At 45.4% G+C, this 11,283-nt stretch overlaps 3 protein-coding genes across 3 annotated transcripts; 2 read left to right on the top strand and 1 right to left on the bottom strand.

The window, feature by feature from the left end:
• Positions 1 to 34: 34 nt before the first annotated feature.
• Positions 35 to 1,048, bottom strand: F5147DRAFT_656939 (uncharacterized protein; the record flags this gene model as incomplete). Its single annotated transcript, XM_041434178.1, has 2 exons — positions 35 to 514; positions 728 to 1,048. The coding sequence occupies 2 exons, from the start codon at positions 1,046 to 1,048 to the stop codon at positions 35 to 37; spliced, it is 801 nt and encodes a 266-aa protein (XP_041287808.1).
• A 5,950-nt stretch (positions 1,049 to 6,998) lies between these two features.
• F5147DRAFT_778744 (uncharacterized protein) lies at positions 6,999 to 8,531 on the top strand (the record flags this gene model as incomplete). Its single annotated transcript, XM_041442178.1, has 8 exons — positions 6,999 to 7,153; positions 7,203 to 7,331; positions 7,380 to 7,488; positions 7,536 to 7,726; positions 7,775 to 7,913; positions 7,961 to 8,152; positions 8,204 to 8,362; positions 8,439 to 8,531. 8 exons carry the CDS (start codon positions 6,999 to 7,001, stop codon positions 8,529 to 8,531), a joined length of 1,167 nt encoding a protein of 388 aa, XP_041287809.1.
• A 1,688-nt stretch (positions 8,532 to 10,219) lies between these two features.
• Positions 10,220 to 11,265, top strand: F5147DRAFT_656941 (uncharacterized protein; the record flags this gene model as incomplete). Its single annotated transcript, XM_041434179.1, has 5 exons — positions 10,220 to 10,270; positions 10,318 to 10,614; positions 10,682 to 10,898; positions 10,996 to 11,147; positions 11,221 to 11,265. 5 exons carry the CDS (start codon positions 10,220 to 10,222, stop codon positions 11,263 to 11,265), a joined length of 762 nt encoding a protein of 253 aa, XP_041287810.1.
• Between the last annotated feature and the right edge of the window lie 18 nt (positions 11,266 to 11,283).

The raw sequence follows: 11,283 nt of genomic DNA on the forward strand, positions 1-11,283 counted from the left end.
AAGTATGACGAGACAGATTACTGATCGCCTCACCTCAGGCCAGAGCCTCAGACATGGGTGATGCACTGCATCTTGATTCCCTCACTACGCTGTCTATGCATTCCCTGAAGCAGTATTCAGCATCTCCTGGGTCATAATCCTCCAAGGATAAGTCCTGCTCAGCAACAGTCGTCTCCAGATAATTGAGTTGCACGGCTGCAATATTGAATGCCACGAGATCATGGGAATATGCAGCAATGGTGAAGTCTGTGTCATCTTCGAGCTGATGCCTGTTGCGTCCGACCATCAGCCTTTCGAAAAAGCGAGCCTCTTCCCTACTCTTGACATACTGTCGAGAATAATCCCTTAGAATTGTTTGAAGAAGTACTGTGTGTTTTTCAGCTGCCTCGAGTTCCCACACTGCTGCGAGTGCGCGTAAACGCTTGCTTTCGGTATCAGCTCGCTTTGCCACAACAGCTGATCGGACAGTTGTGTCTGGCATACTCTGTATGCCACGTTTGAAGATCTCTTCACCCTAGTACAATACTCGTCAATTCATGTGATATGCAGTATAGGGAAGGCAAACAAATCTGCTGGATGTCCATTAGACTGATATCAGCCTCGTCTCGCTTTAGAATGTTCTTCGTCAAAAATGATGCTCTAGTGCAGTGGGCTTATCCCCACCAGACAGCTTTGGCATGAACTTTGTGCTAGCGCGATTTGCATAACATGACAGATGTCCAATTACTGGAGGAAGCCCTGGCGGAAGGCTTGATGAATCGATATCATTTGTGTCATTGTGGAGAGGACTTTCATTTTGGAGAGGGCCTTCAAATAAATGTTGATTAGGGTCCATGGGTTCTGTTACCATTCTTTTACGATCCATGTAATGGTGATTAGCATGACTTGAAGTAATATCGTCCTGAGGCATAGATCGTGGTTTGGTAAGAAGATGAGATTGACCATCAGCCTGAGATGCCTCCAACATCGTCAGGTCACAATGACCTGAGTCAGGACCAAGGTTATTGGCAATGTAATAAGCGGAAAGAACAGGGGATGATGATAGCATGCTGGCCTGAGTGTCCTTTGTGTTCAGTTCTGTTAAGACTCACAGCAGTCAACAGTATTAGTGTGTGTGAGTTATCAGAGTTTTAATGGCTCCGATGGCAGCACTTCTCACTCGCACGAAGAAAAGGACACCAATATCAGTATTAGTGACGAGTCCTAGTTTTGGTATCATGATTGCACCGTCACCGTGGCTACTTTTGTGTCTCGAGTGGGCCACGACGTTGCTAAACTGGCCTCATGCTCATGATAATAAACCTTCTACAGTTCTGGGCCCTCGAGTCAGGCTATAGTCATATTAACAGGACACGCGGCAGTTACACTACTAGAACTGACCTTAGCCCATATCATTATATTTATGTTTTGAACGGAAGCATGGACTTGAAGTTGTGACGCAACTTGACAGCAGCTGTGCACACTGCTGAGTGTGGCAGGTCGTCAAATTCCTAAAATGTATGAATTCTTTATGTCATATCTGGTCATAGTTACTAATCTCTTATCTCTTTCACAATACTGTGACCATCCTACCATTTTGAAATAAATTGGAGTTGAGAGATCTGTTGACTTACCCTTTCGAAAGAGACAAACTTTCTACCCTACTACTCCGAGCGAGAAGTCATTGGTGGAGACTCACCTCGGAATGCACAGAAAACTTTTATGGCATATTCTGCTGCTATTCTTCATTCATTATCTGATGGTCACATCCTGCAATGCTCCAGGCTGCTCTTGGGAGAAAGTAACTGCCGATGCTTGAGGGCTTAGTAGACATCGTGCAACGTGTTGGTTCTATCGCAAATCCAAAGTCTTAGCCAGTCAGAAAAGACAAGAGAGAGCAAAACAGGCAACTCAAACTCCGATGACTCGCCTGCTGCGGAAATCGGTATGGATGTCCGAAACACTGGCAGGCTCAGCCAGTTCTTCAGTGAGCAGTCCGAGCCTTTCATACAATGAGTGCTGAACTATTTGTGTGCCTCTAGCAAATACGACCCATCCAGCACGGAGACAGTAAACGCCACAGGCATATTTTCCTGTGCAAACCGTTAGACAGGAACCACTACACAACCAGGGCTAGCATATCTCCCGGTGCAGCAGGTCTCGAGGATTTTCAGCAACTCCCCGAGCAGCAGCTTCAGTTTGATACTCATGATAGTGTCGACAACAGGTCGCAGACCGATGCTTTGGGTATGTCTGAGTCTACGGTTAGGCTCCCAAATTGGCTGACCATGACAACCTGTCACCTGTCCTGTTCTTCACTCTTCAGAAAAACCTTCACACCCTCGGAGACAAATTCCTAGACCTTTTGATGATGTTCCTCTTTCTGACGAGGACACCAATTATTCGGATAGCATTGCTGCTTCACCCGCTCGAAACGCAGACCAACCTCAATCTAGATTGTGAAGGGTTATACTCAAATTACGAGATTCACTTCAGACCAACTTCAATTCTATCGGACTTTGTCAACTGTACCCTCGTCACCCATCTTTCAAGCCAGATAAATTTGTTCCGTCCTCGCTGCTATCAAGTACGAGTCCAACAGGCACGCAAGATACTGAACCATCTACCGTCCTTCCACCTCCCTATCCTTTTGCTAACATGTCAATTTATCGACTCATCTCTTGGATGAATTCCGGTAGTAGTCAGAAATCCAAGATTGAAATTTCCCGTCTTGTCAAGGAAGTCATTCTAGCGGAGGATTTTAACGTTAAACACTTGGAGGACTTCTTTGTGAGGAAGAGTTTATGGGAAATGGACACTGACCTAGGTAGAAGCAAAATCGATTTTCCAGATGACTGGAAGCAGGCCAACATCACCATTACGGTTCCTTCGAAATCGAAAGAGGACGAAGGTAGACTTTTTTCCGTCTCTGGGTTCCACTTTTGCCCCCTCATCGAAGTAATCCAGTCAGCTTTCAAGGATATTCAAGCGAGTGCATTCCATCTTACACCTTTCAAATGTTTATGGAAGGATCCGTTAGACAACCATCAAAAGCGGATATTTGACGAATTGTACATGTCTGACTCTTGGCTGGATGCCCAAGACGAGGTGCAGAAGCTCCTGAGGGAGCCCGGATGTATGCTAGAACGCGTCGTCGCTGGTCTCATGTTTTTTCTGATGCCACGCATCTTGCGAGTTTTGGAACGGCAAAAGCCTGGCCCCTCTATTTGTACTTCAGTAATTTGACAAAGTACGCTCATGCTGCACCGAAGTCCGGTGCATGTCACCTTGTGGGGTTTTTACCATTTGTGAGTTTCTCCACTTCACCTTTAACCGTTATTTTGATATTTTGCATGCCAGTTGCCTGATAAGATCAAGGATGTTCTAAGCAATTTGGCTCGCATATCAAAAAGCGGCATGGCTGCCCTTCGCACCCACTGTCGGCATGAGTTGTTTCATGGATGCTGGGATATCTTGTTAGACCAAGATTTCCTGCACGCATACCGCCATGGTATTGTATTAAAATGTGCCGACGGGGTGCTTTGCAGAATATTTCCTCGCATATTTACATATTCAGCTGATTATCCTGAAAAGTGCGTCCTGTCTTTAAAGATCGGTGCGTTACTGAACAAATATTAGGGTTTTAATTGCCACTATCAAAGACATGGGCTCTTGCCCCTGTCCTCATTTCCTCACGCCAAAAAGCATGTTTGCTTTTCTCGGCCTCCTCAAGGATATGAAGACCCATATGACTGATCTTCGGGTCTATGTTGAGGCCAACATCATCAAGGGACAAGAATATATTTACAAGTTTGGAAATACTGTGGATGGTATGAAGGTTCAAGAGGCGCTTGGAGAGGGCTCATGGGTACCTGTGCTAGTAAGTGTGATTTATTCGCCGCTGTGTCGTACTGGCTCAGACGAGCGACCCACAGAATAAATTCGCCGAGAAACTGGGAGGACTTGGCCTTAACCCATTTCGTATGCTCATCATGGACTTCATGCATGAGTGCGAGTTAGGTACTTGGAAGGCACTGTTTACTCACCTCGTCAGGATTCTCTATGCACTACCAGGCGGGGACCAATTAGTTGCAACCTTGGATTCCAGGCAAGTAAGATTTGAATGATATCACACCACATAATTAATAGTGAATTCTATCGCACCCAGATTTCGCCAGGTTCCAACCTTCAGTAGCAGGGTAATCCGAACTTTTGCCAACAATACGTCCGAGATGAAGAGACTAGCCACTCAGGACTTTGAGGACATCCTGCAGGTTTTTCGTCCCTTTATTCACTATTATCTATGTGGCTCCCTGACACCCTTTATCTTGTGTGCAATACCCATGTTTGAAGGGTTGTTTCCCCCTCATCATGACAAGATCGTGCAATCTCTGTTATACAGATTCGCGCAGTGGCATGTGCTCGCCAAGCTAAGAGTACATTCTGAGTCAACCTTAGATTTTCTCGACAGAATGTTCAAGGTTCTCTCGAGGCAGCTGCGGAAGTTCTGCAACTTTACCTGCACTGCCTTTGAGACGGTGGAGTTAGGAAAAGAGAAAGTGGCTCGCCAATGGAGGCTCGTGCAATGTTCTGGACCCGATACTTCTCCAGAATCAAATGGACCAAGGGTAAAAAAGTTGAATCTAAACACTTACAAGTTTGACATGATGGGCGATTATGTGCAAACTATCAAGCTGTTCAGGACTTTGGATTGTTTCACCACTCAGATTGTGAGCTTCATCTCCCTTTCCTAGCCCTTGAGGATTTTTCTGAAATTTTGTTATTGGCTAGGGAGAGCTGGCACACAGAGCCTTGAAAATGTTCTATCCGCTAACTAGTAAGCTGGACACTCCAGCACAGCTAGCAAAGCACGAGTGCAGGCACCATGTGTTACAGCGAGTCGCGGAAGCAGCAGGTAGTATCTCCTCAAATAACGATCCTCCCACCGACCCTCCTACTCCGTGTTCGCCTGAGGACCATCATTATATCGCAAGCAGCTGAAACAATCCAATCCCATTGTTCTCATTCCTCCAGGAGAATGAAGGCGACCCGGCTATCAAGGTAAAATGGTATTGCACTTTCGGCATAGTTGAATGCTAAGGACAAGTTTCAGCACTTCATCCCGAAACTAAAAGATCATATACTGTATAGGCTGAAAAAGCTGGACATAGATCATTGTGACCATACGTTCATGGCTGAGGAATGCAATGCGGTCATCATCCCCAACAGTATGGTCTACTTGGTTCAAATGATGCATATACATTACACCACTTATGACATGAGGCGTGAATACTACGTCATCAACCCTAAAACCTATGCCAATGTGATGGTGTTTTCTGGAGAAAGCACTCCCAGTCACCCTTACTGGTATGCGCGTGTAATGGGTATTTATCACATCAACACCTGGCTCCAAGGGGGTAATGAAACCGAGAAACAGCACCTTGAGGTCCTTTATGTCAGATGGCTCGCACCATTAATGTCGCATCAGTCTGGTATGCAGCATGCTCGCCTTCCCAAAGTGGTGTTTGTCAAGGAGTCGGACTATGATGCATTCGGATTCCTTGATCCGGGACAGGTGATTCGGGGAGCGCATCTGATTCCAGCATTTGCTTCGGGGTGCAATGCCAGTTCACTTCGCTACGGAAATTCGTTAGGACATCCCAAAGGGGAACTCGACGACTGGGAAGTGTATTATGTCGGGATGTGAGTCTTATGTGTCTTTTTGTGGTTGAATGACTCACCTATCAGAACTAGTTTCGTCAATCGAGATATGTTTTTGCGTTATACTGACCTGGGTGTAGGACACCTGGTTGCTTTACAGAAGATTGTCAGAGACTGTTTTGGCCTCCACCCAGCAGCACCGGGGGAGGCTATGGATGTCGACGAAGGCGGCGAGGACCACGACAACAAACAACGGATAGTCGTCGACTTTCGCAAAGAAGATTCAGAGGATGAAGAAGATGAAATGTTTGAGGGTGAGGAAGAGTCCGAAGATGGGCTTGATGACCTTGAGGAGGAAGTTGATGAATCTCATGATCTCTCATTTTGAGTTACAGCCTGAGAGTTTATTTGATATGTATCGTATCATCCTATATGTCCGAGTCCGAGTCAATGTAGTATGTACAACTCACTCGGCCTGAGACGGACCGAAATGACACCATAACACTGATCTTTCATCACGATCGTACACAGTGACAACCACCCAACTTGTTTCTATATAGTCTGAGGTTGCGGCCGCTGGCTCCATCACTATGATCATTGCGGGTGAGCTATAATGTACTTCATCCGAGTTGATCGCACGTGGCAGCCCTACTACTAGTCAAGTAATACATGTCCCAATCACTCAAGCCTGCCATTGAGTGCCTCACACAGCCAGTGAGTCTCTGACTGACTCGGGGCAGCGCACCATAGCGACACTTTCCATTGTTTGATGCCGCTAGTACTAGTGAGCATGGTACCGAGAGGTACCGAGCAAGCAATACGGGACAACCGTGAGTCCATGACACCATGACACCAGTTGTTCAAAAGGTGCTGACTCGGACTCATCAACAAGTCTGAACTTCTCCAAGTCTGACTACTGCAGCTACTACTAGTACATCAGTGAACCGGTGAAGAGATTTGAAGCAGTGACTCGATGTTCGATCGCTTGATTCACTGGCAGCCTGTGACAGCCGCAGCCTCACGGGCCCGCCTAAGTTACGAGTACCAAAGCTTCCACACTTCACGACTTAGTACGTCTTCTAATTTTCACCGTTCCTTAAACTAACCCAAAGGAGAAATGTTTGGACTAGAACTTTTGGTTGTAAGTGGATCACCAAAATAGGTTCGAGACGATTTCCTGATTTTAGGCTACCAAAGGTTACCAAGTATGGCAGATTCATTGTTTCTTATTGGAGACTAATTAATTCTGCCGTAGATGGAGAGTATATAAGATGATCTCGCTGGATCTTTCACCTTGGGTCCACATCCCTTTCACGCCTCCTCATATTCTCTGCAGTTCTTTCTACCTTATCTTCAAGATGTCAACACCTGAGAACGACCAGGAGGGTGGCCCTCCCGCTCCTCACATATCACTCTCTGTCAATACATCTCCTCAAGCTAGGGCGAAACGAAGAATTGCCGCACTCATGGAGGAGGTCGAAATCTTGAAGCAGGACAAAGCAACCAAGCAAAGGTGTGCACGTTGTTGACCTCTTGACAGCAGTTTTCATACCTCATTATAGGAAAACCACTTATTATGTCTCGCAGGGACGAGCAATTTGTCGATTGGTTGTTCTTTTCATTCCTATAGAGGATATTGTTGCCGAAAATGATTGGTGTTGTGAGAATGGAGACGACTCTAGCACTCTTGAGTAAGTATTTAAGTTTATATTGTCATGCTTGTTTAAACAGATGAATAGACAGGATCACCTTCAACATGGCTATATCGAACTCGTCAAGGTGCTGCCATGGTTTCATGATAGGCTGGCAAGTCTTGACCTCAAAGAGTCAGAGGACATGCTTAGAAAGGTCTGCCCCGTCATTTCTGTCAAATTTCTGTCTCATTTCCGATGTAGCTCAGGCGAGGCGCAGACTCAGCTCGTGGTGATGATACAGCAACTCTCAAGGAGCTTGTGGGCTCCTGGGTCAATACTGAATGTCATCCGTCTTTGCTCATCAGGCCAAACAATAAGCATGGTCAAGGTTTTGTAAGCGATGCATGCGGTAAATTACTTTGCCCAGTGGAATGGCGCTGGGAGGACCCAGTGTAAGTGACAGTCCTTGGTCCTCAGATGTTGACTGAGGTGTCGTCCAGTGTCAGGGCTGGGATTTGTGATCGCACAACTGCCTTCATCGTTTCTGAAAATTCTTGGCCATCGTTTATGTATGAAAATTCTAAAGTGGATGCCACAAATCTGGAGCGCGGTCTATTTAAGTCAAAGCTGTTAGTTATGGTGAGTGGCCTGAATTTCTGATAGAGTCATGGTTCATTGCATTACAGGGATTCAAAGCTATTTTTACCTCTCCCTCCTCTGCCAATGAAGTAGATGGTGATGGTGATGCTGCTGATATTATTGAGAACGATAGACGTGCCCGGAGAAGATTGGATCAATCCAAAGTGAAGACTTGTGTCGCCTCCATAATAGGTATGAGGAAGGTGACTCCTCGCGCGATCGCATATGCAGCTTGCCAAGTAAGTCTGAATACTTTGTCTCGACTGAAAAACTGAAATTCAATTTGGCAGATCCGATTCACACTTTCCAGCATCACCTCTTGGCGCGCTGTAGATGGAGATTTTGACTATAACACCTGCTGGAACAATGTTGTCGACTTCTTTGAGGATTCACCGGGCCCAGCTGCGCGACTCAGGGTCAAGGAACTTCTTGAGTGGTGGACACAGTTAGTAAGTCATCTACCAGTGACTCATGCGGATTGCTAATTTCCTGTGTAGCAGAGTTTTCGGAACAAACCATTGACAGGATTTGATGGCGGATGTTACTATCCAAATGTCTGTCAATGTTCTCGCTGCTCAGAGACAGCAGATGGAGGATGCCGCATACTTCACCAACTAGTTACTTGACATGATTGCTTACTCGACTCCACGCTGCTATATCTTTTCATCGATCACTATTCTCTTTACTCCGCTGCACTTAGATATATACTAGTTAATGTTAATGTCCCCTGCACCTAGGATGAATATAATATGCATCTTTTCTGATATACAGTGTATTAATGTGTGGTGATCTATCACTTATTGAATTTATGTGACGAAGCACAACTGTTAGACGACTTGGGAAGATCCAATTATTTGTGGGACAACTGATGGTTTTCAAAAACTTTCCGGTCGTGCTCCTCAATTCTGTTATAGACTTCTCCGATAATTTTCTATTTGCATGATTAAAATTCGGAAGTGAACAGATAACGATGGTCCTGGAAACTTTACTTATTTTTGATGACTTGTTATGTGAAACGAGCCTCCCGGCACTGCTCCTCCCCCAATAGATCTCCTTGATGATTTTCTATCTGTGTGATCAAAATTTGGGAGTGAACATGCGACAAATGGTCCTGGAAACTTTGTTTAATTTTTTGACAACCTGTTATGTCAAACGAACCATCCGGCACTGCTCCTCGATCCCCCAATAGATCTCCTCAATAATTTTCTATCTGCGTGATCAGAAATTGTAAGGGAACAGGCAACGATGGTTCTGGAAATTTTGTTTATTTTTTCGACGACTTGTTATGTCAAACGAGTCTTCCGGCGCTGCTCCTCGGTTACCTAATAAACTTCTTCAATAAATTTCCATGTGTATGACCAAAATTTGTAAGTGAACAGGTCATGGTGGTCCCTTAGCAATTGAGCAAAAGTAGGCATCAGCATGGTGGATGGTCATATTCTCAACCTCAGATGCCAATTTAAGTACCAGTGTGGGAAATGCTACTCTTAGTTATTTTCGGAAGAATTTGACGTAGATGCCAAAGATTGGGAGACATTGTCATTTAGCTCGCTACAGTGTATACTTACAGTGCCATACCAAGTTTCGAAATATTTGTGAGCATTGTCGCTACCGCCAAGTTAGTGGCAGACTAGTAATGACGTCCATTGAGATGTCATATGCAATCTGACATATATTGGAACAGTTTTTGCGCTCCATGTAATGAATTGTTCTGTGTGACGGTCAATAGATAAAAATGTTATATATGCAACTCTGGTGTCAGCTTTTTCTTGCAACACAGACTTGTACTTTTTATCCTAGAGCAAACAACATGCATGTGATAGTCATCCTCAGCTAGCAAAAATATATTCACGAAGCCCAAATGATACACATCGGCACTACAAGTGTCATCACTGAAGTGTCTTTGACTCCCCCACATTGCAACCTCCTTCATGATCCCTCTCAGGCTGGATCCATATTTAACTTCATGAATTTGTGCTCATGAATTTTTTCTTTGATCCATCCAATTGAAGAATTGTAAGAAGCAAAATTGATCTTTCCTTGACATTACCATACATTCCCATGTGAACGCAGTCAGCAGAATTACACAGATTGTTGTGAAGTTCGACAATATATTGCCTTATATATCAATCTCATCTCTTCACCGGTTCACTGATGGTGGCGTGAACCAAGATCAGTCTTCTATACTTGTATCATAACGACATTGACTAGGTGGGCCACCCAAGCATTTACAAAGGCGCAACCTCTTGATCCGAATCGTACTTTGGCTTGGATCGGCCAGACATTGACTGCAATAGCAAACCGCCATGAAGCGAGGCACATTACTTGAGCATGCAGTCAGCATGACAGCAGACGTGGTAAATACAAGCCAGCTGCCCTATATCTGTATAACGTGCGGTTCAAGCCTATGGCAGACCTGCAATTTGCCTCGCGCGTTCTTGTCACTGTAAATGATTCAAATACAGTCCGTGCACCCACTACAGATATCCTTTTACCTGCCTTCTTCATCCTCGGACGCCATTCCCAGCTCTTCTCGGCTGATGGCTGGGGCCTCCATACCTTCGGTCTGATTTGCGAACGCCTTGGAAAGCTTGAACAGGATGTAGAATACATAAATTGTGCAATTACTCTCCTAGAAACAGCGTACGAAGAGAAAGAGGACCCCATAGTCGAATGCCAATTCGTCATCGCACGCACCAATGTCGCACGGCTTTGTCTTAGACTGCAGGGCTACGAAGGATTGCTGACATCTTTCGAAAACGTTCTAGGTCTACTTCCTGAAGATGCAGGGGCATGAATCACAGTTTCTACGCTTGCGATCTCAATACGGGCCAGAGTTAGCGCCATTCAAGATGGGGGATCTTCAGGCCACTATGGTGACGCTCCAAGCTGCTTTGGAAAGCGCCCCTGACGATCGTGTCCTTCGAGGACAGGTCACTATTCTACTGACGCAGACGATGTGGGCGATTAGGACGCCCGAGTTCCGTGAGTCTGCGGACGGCTTGTTACTTGATTGGTCAGAATGCAACGTCGATGATTTCCACGTGACTAATTTATCGCTTTAGCATCACCTCCACCCCAGGAAATTTGATGGCGATCAACACTCCAGCTGGAATGGGGATACTCGCTGAAGGCGATGGGCTAGTTGATGCCGCGCTCTCAGAAATTCCGTCACTCCCCGTGGAACAGAGACATGAGCTCGATCCTCGAAGACGTGTTGGCACATCTCTTCATGTAACATTATCTTGGACTGGTACGAACCCAAGTCTTGAATTGTTGAGTGCACGATCCTGAGATTTTTCGGCAGGGTGATTTATTGGAGAGGAGTCCTACTGGTAGTAATTTCAATTGAGAACGGAAATTCGTCTGA

This window comes from Suillus discolor (assembly GCF_016758755.1).
Source record: "Suillus discolor strain FC423 chromosome Unknown F5147scaffold_75, whole genome shotgun sequence".
In the NCBI taxonomy this organism is placed as follows: domain Eukaryota; kingdom Fungi; phylum Basidiomycota; class Agaricomycetes; order Boletales; family Suillaceae; genus Suillus; species Suillus discolor.